The sequence below is a fragment of the Schistocerca nitens genome, chromosome 11 (genome assembly GCF_023898315.1).
Source record: "Schistocerca nitens isolate TAMUIC-IGC-003100 chromosome 11, iqSchNite1.1, whole genome shotgun sequence".
Classification (NCBI taxonomy): domain Eukaryota; kingdom Metazoa; phylum Arthropoda; class Insecta; order Orthoptera; family Acrididae; genus Schistocerca; species Schistocerca nitens.
Window position 1 is genome coordinate 170,236,505 of NC_064624.1, and position 16,915 is coordinate 170,253,419.

Genomic DNA, 16,915 nt, shown 5'->3' on the forward strand with positions numbered 1-16,915 from the left:
ACAAACGCGAGCAGCAATGTCGCGATACGATAAACCGCCACCGCGATAGGCTACAATCCGACCTTTATCAAAGTCGGAAACGTGATGGTACGCATTTCTCCTCCTTACACGAGGCATCACAACAACGTTTCACCAGGCAACGCCGGTCAACTGCTGTTTGTGTATGAGAAATCGGTTGGAAACTTTCCTCACGTCAGCACGTTGTAGGTGTCGCCACCAGCACCAACCTAGTGTGAATGCTCTGAAAAGCTAAATCATTTGTATATCACAGCATCTTCTTCCTGTCGGTTAAATTTCGCGTCTGTAGCACGTCATCTTCGTTATGTTGCAGTTTTAATGGCCAGTAGTATACTCGCAAACTCACTCATCAAAACGTACAAGATACTTCATGTTGGCCTAGAATCACGAAATTTGCAAAAAGGAAAGTTTCACAGTGCCACCATTAGGGGAAAAAATGCGGAAACGAGTTGTTATATCACACGAAAACTTGTTTGCGTTTGTTGGTTTCACATACAACTTGAAACGTCATATCTACGTGCAGCAATCACTCCTGGATATCTGACGATGGATCTATTCCGAGACGCGTCATATGGCCAATTAAGTCCCATTCCTTGCCTGTATTTTGACATTTACCGTCGCTTCCCAGTCTGCCTGAAAGGAGAATTACCGATTGTTTTCAAGTTTCACGGGTAAGAAATGACAATTTTTTTCGTGTGATACTTAAAGTAACAACTTTCGGATTTTTTCTTTTTACTTGTTCTGTGAAAACCTTACTTCTCGCCAAATTTCATTGTTCTACGTGAACGGTAGTGCCCCACAGATTTTGGTGAGTGAGCTTTCGAGTATCAAAGTATTTGACAAAAATGGACGAATCTTCTGACTGAACTGCATTAAAAGCTTAAAATTTTTACACTGCCACGGGACCATATACTGCGGCATACGCCTTTATGTTCCTGAGAAAAAAGGGTACTTGAACAGTCTGACACACAGGCGGACAATAAAGCGAAGCTACAATGGTTCCGCTTTCGCAGATTCAGGCCAGGTGGGATCGGTACCAGATCGGGTTGACGGAGGAGATAGAGAAGATCCAAAGAAGAGCGGCGCGTTTCGTCACAGGGTTATTTGGTAACCGTGATAGCGTTACGGAGATGTTTACCAAACTCAAGTGGCAGACTCTGTAAGAGAGGCGCTCTGCATCGCGGTGTAGCTTGCTCGCCAGGTTTCGAGAGGGTGCGTTTCTGCATGAGGTATGGAATATATTGCTTCCCCCTACTTATACCTCCCTAGGAGATCACCAATGTAAAATTAGAGAGATTCGAGCGCGCACGGAGGCTTTTAGACAGTCGTTCTTCCTGCGAACCATACGTGACTGGAACAGAAAAGGGAGGTAATGACAGTGGCACAAAAAGTGCCCTCCGCCACACACCGTTGGGTGGCTTGCGGAGTATAAGTGTAGATGTAGAAAACTTGCTCAAGACTCCAAATGAAATTCCTCCCATTGACCTTTGAGCTTAATTATGGGTATCTATTGGATTTCATATTATTTTGCGATTAAAAATTAGTAAGGAAGGTGAGTTTTTGGGATCTCGATAAAAATTTTCTGAAGTATCCGGATACGACCAAAATTAGTTGCCGATCCGTGAGCTACAGTGTCGCATTCACAACAGAATTCACGAAAAATAGGAGAGTGAATGATGACAAAGATGTAGTTTCAATGAGGAAACGCCCCAGAACAACAAAGAGCAAGGCTGCTTTCACATCATATGATGTATAAAAACCAGAAAAGTTCTTTCACATGTGGGTTGCCTTGTCGCAAGTGTTCCACATTTGTGCGGAGCAATAGCTCTATTTCACAGAAAAATGAACTGGCCTTTGCAGTTCTATAAAGAAAGAAACAGAATTATGAAAAGTCCATTAAATTTCGGCCAAGCAGTCGCGCACATAAAATTTCTTCCACTGATATTTCGGCCGCGTATCGTCCAGCCATCCTCAGTAAGTCGCGGCCGAAATATCAGTGGAAGAAATTTTATTTGCGCGACTGCTTGCCCGAAATTTAAGGAATTATTCATTATGCCGCGAAAACTTGAAAATGCACAGAATTATTCTACTTTCAGAAATATTTCGTGCTACTCTCCTTACATCATAAATGCTTATGTACTTCAGTTATCACTTTGCAAATAAAATCCTTCAAAGCAATCCCTGAAAACATGTTACTTCTAGCATTAAAAAACTTATTTGATTCCTAATGCAGCCTAATTACTATACGCCACAATATTTTGGGCAATGAAAATTTTTTTAAACGTCGTAGTTTAGCCTAATTTTGTCTCAGAACGACGCCCTGAGCACCGATACAAGTTTTTTTCAGTTACAAAATCTACGCCCAGAAAAGAGGAAGATAAACAACCCGAAATAATCGAAAACATTTTTACGCTCAGTGCGGAAGTCGTGTCGTTTCGAAACCGGTTGTAGCGACTGAAAAAGAAAACAGGCTACAGCAACACTGGCAATCTATACTGTAACATTACTTCACTGGAAAAATGTAAGAGCACATGGAAATTGCCCTCGATGCGAAAGACAGCCCCACTTGACCGCGTAAGGACCGCGTTTCGGAGCACATTCGCCAGTCAACGTCGGGGTCTGGGGGAAAAGCACATCCCTGCGAACTGATAGGTCGCGAAAATTTTTCTGACTGCCTTTAATCTAGCCTTCACCACTGAATGCCGTAAAGATTCGCCGAGAACAGCACATTGCTCGGATTCCACGTTAAAAGGGAGGTCTCCTTTCGCCGCTACGATAACGGGGATAGGTTAGGGACACGCAAGTCATCGAAGTTGTGTCCAATCGACAAACTTTAAACAGACGGTTGAGCCACATTCAAACTTTTCGTCTTCATCAAGCAATTTTTTTTCCTTTTTTTTTTTTTTAGTTGATAAACTTGAATTCTCATGTCACAGCCAAACACTGTGCTGGCGTGACTCGCAAAAACATACGAGCAACAGGCTTCCCTGTCGAATGCAAAATGGTGAACAGCTGATACAGAAAAACGGCGTGTGACGAAATTACTGGCGCAGATAACACGGCATCCGTCGATTATGAAATGTTACACAGGAAACGTGATGTTGCCCACGTGACCGCTGCGTTACGAAAAAGCGTCGTCTGCTTATAGCACGTTACAAAGTTCACGGCCAGGACTCGTGAGTCAACGCAACCGCAAAAATATAGTACTAACTCGCATCTCCCTGCACACAAAATTGGGGCAACACAAATAAATAACACCTTCACGTATATACACCAGCATGCCGCATTCCGTGTCCACTAAACGTGTTGTAAGCTACTCGCAAAGCAATGTCTCGCGCCTGTGAGGTTGTGAGCATGACTACCACCGTCGATTTCACACCACCTTGCGAAGTACGGTAATCGTTGTATGCAGGGCACGTACCTGGCATTTCTGCTGCAGATTCGTCGCCGGTGGCAGATTATACGGCGTCCGCGGACCAATCGGCAATGTTTATCCGGCGGCGCCACGTGCGCGATACTGAAATCGCCGTGCGGACGCCCGGCATTTTAGTAACGATTGGCAACGCGGCGCAGGTGGCGCCGCGTGGCGATCGGCTCGTAAACTACTGCCGATCCGACTTCCGACAGCGGCGGACATCCGACATTCGAATGGCGGCAGCCTCTCAGCGTAAACGAACGCAAACTTCGCGTCTCCTCTAGAGTGTGCCTTACGCTACCAAATGATACTTTTGTTGGATATAAAGGTTTCTCTTTCTATTCCGTTTGCTTTATTACAGTTAAATAAAATAGCGGGTAGTGACAGAAACTTTTATTTCCTGTGCAAAACAGCTAATGGAAAAGGATACCTATCTTTCAAACGAATACTGTAGTTTGTGTCGCGTACAGTCCCATTATTAATAGACATTTATAAGCGAGGGATATATCTTACAGTACTTCTAAACATCAGACATTTTCCTAAGAGGTTATTTATTGATCTTTACATCTACATCTGCTTTACGTGATTACTCTGCTATTCACAATAAAGTGCCTGGCAGAGGGTTCAATGAACCACCTCCAAGCTGTCTCTGTACCGTTCCACTCTCGAACGGCGCGAGCCCTGATTTCTCTTATTTTATCGTGATGATCATTTCTCCCTATGTTGCTGGGTGCCAACAGAATGTTTTCGGAATCGGAGGACAAAACTGGTGATTTAAAATTTCGCGAGAACATCCCGTCGCAACGAAAAACGCCTTTGTTTTAATGATTGCCACTCCAATTCACGTATCATGTCTGTGACACCATCTCCCCTATTTTGCGATAATACAAAACGAGTCGCCCTTCTTAGAACTTTTTCGACGTCATCCGTCAGTCGCACCTGATGCGGATCCCACACAGCACAGCAATACTCCAGAATAGGGCGGAGAAGCATGGTGTAAGCAGTCGCTTTAGTAGATCTGTTGCACCTTCTAAGTATTCTGCCAATGAATTGCAGTCTTTGGTTTGCTCTACTTACAACATTATCTGTGCGATCGTTCCAATTTAGGTTATTTGTAATTGTAATCCCTAAGTATTTAGTTGAATTTACAGCCTTAAAAATTGTGTGAGTTATCGGGTAATCGAAATTTAGCGGATTTCTTTTAGTACTCATGTGAATAACGTCACGCTTTTCTTTGTTTAGAGTCAATTGCCACTTTTCGCACCATACAGATATCTTATCCAAATCATTTTGCAAGTCGTTTTGGTCACTGATGACTTTACAAGACGGTAAATGACAGAATCATCTGCAAACAATCTAAGACGGCTGCTCAGATTGTCTCCTATATAGTTAATATAGATCAGGAGCAATAGAGGGCCTATAACACTTCCTTGGGAAACGCTGGATATTACTTCTGTTTTACGCGATGACTTTCCGTCTAATTACTACCAACTGTGACCTTTCTGACACGAAATCACGAATCCAGTCGCACAACTGAGGCGATATTCCGTAGGCACGCTGTTTGGTTAGAAGACGCTTGGGAGGAACGGTGTCGAAAGCCTTCTGGAAACCTAAAAATATGGAATCAATTTGACATCCCCTGTCGATAGCACTCATTACTTCATGAGTATAAAGAGCTAGTTGTGTTTCACAAGAACGATATTTTCTAAATCCGTGCTATGTGTCAATAAATCCTTTTCTACGAGGTACTTCATAATTACTAATATTAAATTAGCAACTTGAAGGGCCGCGAGGGATTAGCCGAGCGGTCTAGGGCGCTGCAGGCATGGACTGTGCGGCTGGTCCCGGCGGAGGTTCGAGTCCTCCCTCGGGCAAGCGTGTGTGTGTTTGTCCTTAGGAAAATTTAGGCTATATAGTGTGTAAGCTTAGGGACTGATGACCTTAGCAGTTAGGTCCCATAAGATTTCACACACATTTTGAACAACTTGATGGGAAATATAGAGCTGGGCTGCAGTTTACTTGACTTGACTGCAATGTAATGTCGTATTTCATTGGCGCTTTCGGTAATAGAGGTAAGAAAACCCACGGGTGCAACCTGGAATGAGGGGGCATGAAAAATGGAGGAGGCTGGAGTTTCTATCGATTTGGAAAGACAATGATCAGACCAAACACTTCCCTAATTGGAGACCAGCTCGGCACAGACTGAAAGAGGTTGGGAGAGTTTCAGAAACGTGTAACGTTCACACAAGCCATAACAGTTACGTATTGCCAGCAATACAGCCCGGCTATGTTGCCCAGAACATCCTACACCCACACCTATACTCTGCGAATCACTGTTGAGTGCATGGCAAAGAGTACATCCGACAGTACACGTTATTAGGACTTTTTCCCCGTTCCATTCAGGTATGGACGGCGGGAAGAATGATTGTGCAGTAATTATTCTAATCTTTTCCTCGTGATCACTATGTATATTCCTAGAGTCATCACTTAATGCCGGTTCTTGAGACTCTTTTAATAGACTTTCTCGGGATAGTTTACGTCTATCTTCAAGAGTATCCTGGCTCAGTTTCTTCAGCATCACTCTTGGGGTTGGGTTGATTTGGGGGAAGAGACCAAACTGCGAGGTCATCGGTCTCATCGGATTAGGGAAGGACGGGGAAGGAAGTCGGCCGTGCCCTTTCAAAGGAACCATCCCGGCATTTGCCTAAAGCGATTTAGGGAAAATCACGGAAAACCTAAATCAGGATGGCCAGACGCGGGACTGAGACACTCTCCGATGGGTCATACAAACCTATGACCATTTGTGCTGCTCTTCTCTGTATACGTTCAGTATCCCCTGTTACTTCTATTTGGTACGGGTCCCGCACATTCGGGCAATATTGTAGAATGGATCGCACAAGTGATTCGTGAGAAACCTCCTTTGCACAGTGATTGCGTTTCCCCAGTATTTCAGCAATAAACCGAAGTCTAGACCCTGCTCCACCCACGATCATTCCATTCTACCGGGTGATCAAAAAGTCAGTATAAATTTGAAAACTTAATGAACCACGGAATAATGTATATAGAGAGGTAAAAATTGACACACATGCTTGGAATGACATGGGGTTTTATTGCAACCAAAAAAAAAGGCACTAGACGCGTGAAAGATCTCTTGCGCGCGTCGTTTGGTGATGATCGTGTGCTCAGCCGCCATTTTCGTCATGCTTGACCTCCGAGGTCCCCAGTTGGCTTTGGGGTTACCTGAAGTCGCAAGTGTGTCGTGATCGACCGACATCTCTAGGGATGCTGGAAGACAACATCCGACGCCAATGCCTCACCATAACTCCTGACATGCTTTACAGTGCTGTTCACAACATTATTCCTCGACTACAGCTATTGTTGAGGAATGATGGTGGACATATTGAGCATTTCCTGTAAAGAACATCATCTTTGCTTTGTCTTACTTTGTTATGCTAATTATTGCCATTCTGATCAGATGAAGCGCCATCTAAAAAATGGTTCAAATGGCTCTGAGCACTATGGGATTTAACATCTGAGGTCATCAGTCCCCTAGACTTAGAACTACTTAAACCTAACTAACCTAAGGACATCACACACATCCTTGCCCGAGGCAGGATTCGAACCTGCGACCGTAGCTGTCGCGAGGTTCCGGACTGAAGCGCCTAGAACCGCTTGGCCACCGCGGCCGGCCGAAGCGCCATCTGTCGGACATTTTTTGAACTTTTGTATTTTTTTGGTTCTAATAAAACCCCGTGTCATTCCAACCATGTGTGTCAATTTGTACCTCTCTATCTACATTATTCCGTGATTTATTAAGTTTTCAAATTTATACTGATTTTTTGATCACCCGGTATATCACTACAAAGTGTTGCATACAGGCGTTTGTATGAGTTAGCCGATTCCAGCCCGTGATTCATTGATTTGTAGTCATAGGAGTGTACGTTTTTTCGTTTTCTGAAGCTCACAGTTTTACATTTCTTGACATTTAAGGGGAGGTTTATTATCTTTGGCCCGAAAAAAGCATGTTGTTTGAGAATTTTATTCTCGAGATGTGTAATAGATATCACTGTCAAATTTGGTCAAAATGTTTGTTGATATTTCCTCTACTAACTGGAATTTTTTCGACAGCAAATGTCGAAGAGCAAAGGCGGAAATGCCGTGGGAACGAAACAAAATTTCGATGTAGACCTCCACGGGTGGTATATCACAGGTCAGCCGGCTCGTCTGAAATCAAAACTGAGTCGACGTTAGCGAAGTACATAAGATTCCTTAGGAGTTGTACTTCGCTTATGTTATTTGGACCATGGGAAACAAAATGGCGGCCATTTGAAAAAATAGGGTTTTTTTTTCATCGATTTTTCGACTTCGTCGGCCAAGTAAAAATATTTAAAGTTGATGGATCGGAATAAAAGTGGTACAACTCCCAGACAATTTAGTTATCTTCGTCGGAAACAAAGAATCATGCCAATCGGTTCAGTAGATTTGAAGCTACCATACCGCGCGATAAAAAAAATGGTTCAAATGGCTCTGAGCACTTTGCGACTTAACTTCTGAGGTCATCAGTCGCCTAGAACTTAGAACTAATTAAACCTAACTAACCTAAGGACATCACACACATCCATGCCCGAGGCAGCGCGAAAAAAAAAAAAAAAATAAAAAAATATTCATTCCGAGAAAAACGCGTTTGAAGTTTCGACTACATATAAATGCAATATTATGCGACGTACGTTCAATCTGCTATTCCGGGTCTATAAACTAGTCCTTCCTCTTCCTCACAGAGGGCGTTCTGCTCGATCTGGGCCACCCTGCGCTGCTCCAGAGTCGCTCGTACGGCCGGCGACAAGCGGTTTTCGGTCGATCGAGTCCGGTGGTCGTCCGAATGCTTGGCGAACTGCGTCGAATAGAGCCCCAGGGTCACGTCCATCGTTGTCATGGTCTTCAGAATTGCTGCATAGCCTTCGTTGAAGGAAAGTCGTAATCTCCGCAGTCTTCGCACCAGAATGCAAATGCTTGGGGGCTAACTTCCAAACACATGCGTTCAAACTTTCATTTGAATTTTGTGTGTTTGCTCCCAAGCACCGGTACAATAACTCGTCCTCCGAAAGAAAAAAAAAAAAAAAACCGGTGCGTGAAAAAGGCCGATTTCAGGCATGTTCATTTTTTTGTTCAACCGCGAATAACAAACATTTCCGTTCCGTATTCGGAAAAACTGTTTCAGGCGTGGATTCTAAACAATTTTATGGATCCAAAAATGCAATTTAAAAAAAAAATCGTTTTTTTGAACCAAAAGATAGTAAACCTCCCCTTAAATCAAGTTGCCAATCTTTGCACCATTTTGAAATCTTATTAAGAGCTGACTGAATATTTTGCAGTTTCTTTCAGACGGTACTTACTTATAGATAATCCCACCACCTGAAAATAAAAGTTGCATTGTCCGCAAGGCCATTGATATACAACGTCCGACACACTTACCTGGGCCACACCTGAAGTTACTTCTACATCTGACGATGACCCTCCATCCAAGATAACATGCTGGGTCCTCCCTATCAAAAAGTCCTCAAACCAGTCATAAATTTCACTGCGTACGGCATATGATCGTACTTTTGGTAACAAGCATAGTTGTGGTACTGAGTCAAATGCTTTTCGGAAATCAAGAAATACTGCATCTGCCTGGTTGCCTTCATCCAAAGCTTTCAGTATCTCATGTGAGAAAAGTGCGTGTTGGGTTTTACATGATCTATGTTTTCGAAATCCATGCTGGTTGCCACTGAGGAGGTCATTCTGTTCAAGATACCTCATTATGTTTGAGCTTAGAATATATTTTAAGAATTGTTGGATGTAAGGTCCGCCAGTTATGCAAAACACCGTTTTTTCAAAGTTCCCAAACATGTTTCAGCACCTCTGTGCCATCATCGGTGGGTTTATGTTTCATTTATTCTATAATGTGAACGTTTTTACTAAATGATTACAAAATTACGGATATATTTAGTTCAAACAACTATTTGTTCCTGTTAGTTAATACCTTCACATTCGGTTTGAATATTTTTGCAGGACGACTTTCGTATTATTTCATCTGTCATCTGCAAGAGGTAATAAATGAATACACTAGACTCTGCAAGAGCACACTGTTTAACATATTAAAGGAACTTTACAGAAAAGACAATGCAAACAGCTAAAAAGTCTACCCCCCCTCCACACACACACACACACACACACACACACACACACACACATATATATATATATATATATATATATATATATATATATATATATATATATATATACTCTTGGAAACTGAAATAAGAACACCGTGAATTCATTGTCCCAGGAAGGGGAAACTTTATTGACACATTCCTGGGGTCAGATACATCACATGATCACACTGACAGAACCACAGGCACATAGACACAGGCAACAGAGCATGCACAATGTCGGCACTAGTACGGTGTATATCCACCTTTCGCAGCAATGCAGGCTGCTATTCTCCCATGGAGACGATCGTAGAGATGCTGGATGTAGTCCTGTGGAACGGCTTGCCATGCCATTTCCACCTGGCGCCTCAGTTGGACCAGCGTTCGTGCTGGACGTGCAGACCGCGTGAGACGACGCTTCATCCAGTCCCAAACATGCTCAATGGGGGACAGATCCGGAGATCTTGCTGGCCACGGTAGTTGACTTACACCTTCTAGAGCACGTTGGGTGGCACGGGATACATGCGGACGTGCATTGTCCTGTTGGAACAGCAAGTTCCCTTGCCGGTCTAGGAATGGTAGAACGATGGGTTCGATGACGGTTTGGATGTACCGTGCACTATTCAGTGACCCCTCGACGATCACCAGTGGTGTACGGCCAGTGTAGGAGATCGCTCCCCACACCATGATGCCGGGTGTTGGCCCTGTGTGCCTCGGTCGTATGCAGTCCTGATTGTGGCGCTCACCTGCACGGCGCCAAACACGCATACGACCATCATTGGCACCAAGGCAGAAGCGACTCTCATCGCTGAAGACGACACGTCTCCATTCGTCCCTCCATTCACGCCTTTCGCGACACCACTGGAGGCGGGCTGCACGATGTTGGGGCGTGAGCGGAAGACGGCCCAACGGTGTGCTGGACCGTAGCCCAGCTTCACGGAGACGGTTGCGAATGGTCCTCGCCGATACCCCAGGAGCAACAGTGTCCCTAATTTGCTGGGAAGTGGCGGTGCGGTCCCCTACGGCACTGCGTAGGATCCTACGGTCTTGGCGTGCATCCGTGCGTCGCTGCGGTCCGGTCCCAGGTCGACGGGCACGTGCACCTTCCGCCGACCACTGGCGACAACATCGATGTACTGTGGAGACCTCACGCCCCACGTGTTGAGCCATTCGGCGGTACGTCCACCCGGCCTCCCGCATGCCCACTATACGCCCTCGCTCAAAGTCCGTCAACTGCACATACGGTTCACGTCCACGCTGTCGCGGCATGCTACCAGTGTTAAAGACTGCGATGGAGCTCCGTATGCCACGGCAAACTGGCTGACACTGACGGCGGCGGTGCACAAATGCTGCGCAGCTAGCGCCATTCGACGGCCAACACCGCGGTTCCTGGTGTGTCCGCTGCGCCGTGCGTGTGATCATTGCTTGTACAGCCCTCTCGCAGTGTCCGGAGCAAGTATGGTGGGTCTGACACACCGGTGTCAATGTGTTCTTTTTTCCATTTCCAGGAGTGTATTTCATCTGTCATCTGCAACCAAACGATGTTGATGAGAGAGGTAATAAATGAATACACTAGACTCTGCAAGAGCACACTGTTTAACATATTAAAGGAACTTTACAGAAAAGACAATGCAAACAGCTAAAAAGTCTACCCCCCCACACACATATATATATATATATATATATATATATATATATATATATATATATATATATATTACTCTCTGCAAAGGCTCACCATTCTTACACACTAAAAGAACACTACGTAAAAGACAACATAAACAGCTAAAAAGCGTAGAGAAAACACACACAAAGATAAAATGTAACCAAAATTCAAATTTGGCGCCAAACTCACTAGCGAACAAATGAACTCTGGCTGGACAGGGACACACAACAACCACAATTACAATGTGATTTGGTGAAATATAAAGTGCTTTTTACGACCAGAGTTCTGAAAATAGGTGTTATATTTACGTGTACTTCACAACACCTTATCAGAATGCTGAAAAAAATAAGGGCTTGCCACACAAAAACGTAAGTAAAAATGAGTATATACGCGAAATATCGCGACAAACTAAAGTACGTTTAAAGCATAAAATGATAGGTTAACTCCAAACATAATTTCTCATCTACATCGTTTCTTTGCAGATGTCAAGATACCAGTACAAAATACTCAAGTAGTCTTGCAAAACGATGCAAACCGAATGTACGGGCATTAACTAACAGGAACAAATAGTTGTTTCAACTAAATATTTCTGTAATTTTGTAATCATTTAGTAAAAATGTTCACGCTAGAGATTAAATGAAACAGAATCCCACTGATGATGGCACAGAGGTGCTGAAACATATTTGGGAATGTTGAAAAAACGGTGTTTTGGATAACTGGCGGACCTTACATCCAACAATTTTAACTACAAACACGAAAGATACAAGAGATGCAAATCCAAATGATGAATATACTCTAAGATTCTACAAAAAAATGGATATAAAAGATATTGGACGGTAATTTTGTAGGTCACTTCTATTACCCTTCTTGTAGACGGGTGTGGCCTTTGTTTTCTTCCAACTACTGGACACAGTTTATTGTTCTAAGGATCTGCCATAGATTATAGTTAGAAGCGGGGCTAAGTCCGCTGCAAATTCAGTACAGAATCTGACAGGAATTCCAGCGGGCCCTGGAGTGTTGTTCAGTTTTAACGAATTCAGCTGTTTCTCAATACTTACTTCACTCACTCCTTCAGTGGTATGAGGATTAAATTGGGGCAGTTCTCCTGTGTTTTCCTCTGGAAAGGAACATCTGGAAACGGAGTTAAGCAATTCAGCTTTTGCTTTGACACTCTCAATTTGAAACACGTATGTTGTGCGGCAGCGATGCTGAGGCATTGTAGAATCTCTGACCAGAGCAGTTGCGCTCAAAGCGCAGTGCAGTACAGTTGTCTGTCGCGTGCAGTTGCGAATAGTAGTCTGTGAGTAGCAGTAGCGGAGAGCAGTCGGCGGGCGTCGGCATCGCAATGGTCGAGATTCAGGACGAGGTATAATTTTATTTAAATAAATAATCATGCAGCTTTGCGCTCATCAGATAATGTAACGAACACTCATTGTAATTTAACTTTCAAAAATCGCCCCCAATAATAATTTTGATTTAAAACCAATTTTAGAGACAATCATTCAAATTTCCTTCCATTTCCTTTTAACAAAGATTTTTAAAAGGTACTTCCAATGTTTTTCATGCAAGCCCCAGAGAACAATAAGAGCAGAATTTTGACATGCAGTTTCACTAAGGTAAGAAATTTATTCTCGTTTCGCACAGGGCAAACACCGACTTTTCGGTTGAATTGAGTTTAGGTTATCATTACAGTTTCATTATCATGGGATTAGCGTTCATTATTTAATGGGAACTTGTACTTGAGTCAGATTGCTAAATTTTGTTTAATTGTCTTGGTCATTAATATTTTTGCTCCATTTCTATTAAATATTGTCATTAATAATTTTGCGGGAAGGTTACACTTGGCTCCATTTCTAATAAGTATTGTCATTAGAATTTGTTGTGGGGAGGTTACACTTGGCGACACCCAGTCCAGGATCGTATTTCGTGTGAATCTTTTGAAAAACAGTCAGATATCTGCTCTTATTGTTTAGATATAATTATAATTTGGCGCAACGCTTTTATTAATTTGTAACTTTCTTTCCTCAGATCATCGGCAATTCGTTGCTCTGTTGAATTTGTGTGTTGTTTTGCATTGTGATTATTTCTTTTGTGAATATTTGTGTTTATTGTGAAAATGCCGCGAAAGACTGTGAATAGTGTATCGCGAGGTATTTTGAATGAAATTACCGATTTAAACAACGTGACTGATAGTAATTCGGACACGCAGTGTAATAATGACAATCCTGCGTGCACCGACAATCAATGCTTTTCAACCACTAACGATGATTTTTGTCTTAATGATGAACAAACGAACTCGGTTATGTCCTCTGTTGATTTGACGACAATCGATGACGAGGGACGCTCTGTTGTAATGAGCGCTGCCCAGCCTAATACACCCGGTCTGGAAAATTCAACTAACGCACAGACAAATTTTTCGAATGAAAATGATCAATGTACGGAAAGTACGCCGGATTTATTTAATTCCGAAATAGTGACCGACAGTGTAAATTCGACTGAGAAACCTTTGTGTGAATCTCAGAATAACCAAATGGTTACTGAAAATGAGACAATTCCAGATCCAGTATTAATTAACACAGAGAATAGAAATGCTAATTTTGGCTTGGAACAAATTATGGCATTTTTGCAACAAAGTTTCAGACAACAGAGTGAAAAACAAGACAAACTTAGTGAACAGGTCAGACAACAGAGTGAAAAACAAGACAAACTTAGTGAACAGGTCAAACAACAGAACGAAAAACAAGACAAGTTAAATGAAAAATTAGATAACAATTCCAGACAGTTAAATGAAAAATTAGATAGCAATTCCAGACAGTTAAGTAAACAAATTAGAGCCGTTGCCGCGCAGTGCCATGACACTAAGGAACAGTTACGCGAGGAAATCGAGGCTTGTTCGCGAAAAAGTAGCGAAGAAATTAAGTCTGTTGCTCAGGAATTAAGGGAATTGCAAACAACTGCAACAGAAACACTCAGAGACGAAATTAGCGGAGTCGCTAAACAATGCTCTGAAAAAGCTACACAAATACGCGACGAGTTTAAAGCAATGACGGTAGAACTTTCGCGCACAATGGATGAAAAGATTGACGCGAAATTCGAACAACAGAACACTCAGATTAACGAACGTCTTAGTCTTCACATACAAAACAGTGATACGCGTTTCCGCAAATTTATTGATGACCAAAATAAAGTAAAACGTCAAGTAATGGAAACAATCACTGCTCAGAGACAGGAAGACAAACGTAAGATGTTTGCGAAGGCAAAAACATATGTAGACAACAATATTGCCACAGTGTCCGACGAAATTAATTCCATCAAACAGTTGAACGCGGAGTTACGTGATGAAATTTCTGATCTTAAATCAAAAACAGATACACACACAGCAGATATTCAGACAGTGACAGACAGATTTGAAGAATTAGAAATAACACAGGATTCCGATGTCGTCAAAGCTGACGTTAAAAAACTGAACGAAACTGCACGTAAATTGCAAAACCAGATTAATGCCACTGACACTAAAACCGATGATCAGGCAAAAATACTGACTGAAAAATATGATGAATTGGCCAGTCGTATTGATGCTATCGAAAATACCAATGACAGCAAATCAGACGATACGTCACCGGTTCCATTTATTCAAACACCTGAATTTCAAAACCTACAGCAGACAATTAACGAGATTGATTCGTCTAATAACACCTTACGCAGAAAATTGTCAAGTTTACAGCAAGAGGTAACAGAGATGAAAAACATTTCAGTTAATAACACATCACAGCAGATGCCACTTTTCGAACATTTGCCAGAGTCACGCAGCGCGTGTAATTTGAGTAATCTACAAAGAGTACGGGACTTAGATTCCGAACAACCACAGTTCAACAGATTTTCTTACAATCCTGAACCTGTTCCATCACACAGAGACGATAATTTCGATTACAAACATTTTCTGTCAGTAAGAAAATTTAAAGTGTTTAAGAATGACAGAACACAGATTCACCCACTGGATTGGATTCAACAATTTAGTTTTGCTTTTCCACCGACTTGGCCTGTAACGCACAAACTGGAATTTATTTGTAGCTTTTTGGAAGGCGAACCAGCAACTCGTATGAGACCGATCGCGAGACAATGTTACTCAGTAGAAGAATTTCAGAATGCTTTTCTATCAGCGTATTGGTCGAAGACGACACAGCGCGGAATTAAAGATCAGTTAATCAGTTTACCGAATTATGAGAACTCCAATTTTCCCAGTGTGACGCAATTTTTTGAGCACATGGTCCAGCAAAATCAGTATTTAAGTGAGCCTTATAGTGAATCTGCACTTATACAATTATGCATTTCTAAGTTACCACGGTCATTAAGAGTTTCACTTCTAACGGGTCAGCAAAAGGAAAATATTTCAGCATTCAGAGATCTGTTACAACTCTTAGAAGTACAACAATCTGATTATTCTTTTGTAAATAAAAACTTTTCGTATAATAACCAAGGTCAACAAACTTACAGTAATTATGATCAGGGACGTAATTTCAATAGGAAAAATAACAGACGCTTTAGGAACGACAACTACCAGAACTTTAACAGCAGACAAAATTCTCATTATCAACATCATCAAAATTATGAGCAACAGGAACCACATTTTAGTAACAATAGACGTTTTCCACCGCAACAGCATGAAAGTCAACCGGTTAACATACCTAACCAACAATGGAATGCACAAGGTCAACCAGGCTTTAATGTTTCACCGCGTGCACGTATAGTCCCTGATACAACAAATGGTAACGCACGGCAGCAAAGGAACAACTACGTACAGAAAACACAGTATTTCAATTCCTATCGCAATGCACCGTATAGGAATGAGTATCACGACAGACGTAAAAATGATGAGCACAATTATCAGCGTACGTTTAATAACAGTCGGTCCTACCAGCAACAAAATGATCAGCAACAGCATATTCTCATGAATGAACCCGACAGTAGATATCATCCAGAGCGTAATACGTCTGGAAGAAGTAATAGAACTGTTCAAATTGTAGAAATGCCACAACATCCTCCTGATAATAATAATACGTCAGATAGAATCTGACTAGATACAGTACAGGACGCAACTTCCAATAACACAAGCACTAGTTTTGACACGCAAAATGTTGTTCACGAAAATGTTATTACTTTCGACGACATCCGAGACACTCTTTTACAGGAAAAACCAGTTGTTCAGAAAACTATTTCACATCCTGTCATCGAAATTAAAATAGGTTCATCGAAATTTTCAGCAGTAATTGATTCCGGATCACCTATGTCAGTCATTAATGAGGAAACTTTCAACGAGTGCAACAAAGAGAATATTTATCCCACATTACCTTTAGGCAAAACGAAAGTGAAAGGAGCAGTATCGAGTAAAGGAGTAGACGTTAAATTACAGACGCATTTATCATTTTGTATTGGAGGTCATACTTTTCATTCAAATTTTTGGATTGTTCCCTTGTTGACAACAGACGTAATTTTAGGTACTAATTTTCTCGTACAACACGACGCAGTGGTTGATTTTCAAAATTCTTATTTAATGTTGAAGGACGAAAATGTGCAATTGGCTTTAGAATTTCAGCACTCATTATCATCAGAAGAGGAAACAAT

At 42.1% G+C, this 16,915-nt stretch overlaps 1 protein-coding gene across 1 annotated transcript in view; it reads right to left on the bottom strand.

The window, feature by feature from the left end:
* The window catches only part of LOC126213498 (putative sodium-dependent multivitamin transporter), a 1,462,669-nt gene extending 1,459,093 nt beyond the window's left edge, over nt 1–3,576 (bottom strand). Inside the window, exon 1 of the mRNA XM_049941335.1 lies at nt 3,440–3,576. Within this exon, the coding sequence (XP_049797292.1) occupies nt 3,440–3,446 (7 nt within the window). The 5' untranslated portion in view covers nt 3,447–3,576. The remainder of the gene's footprint in view (nt 1–3,439) is intronic.
* Between the last annotated feature and the right edge of the window lie 13,339 nt (nt 3,577–16,915).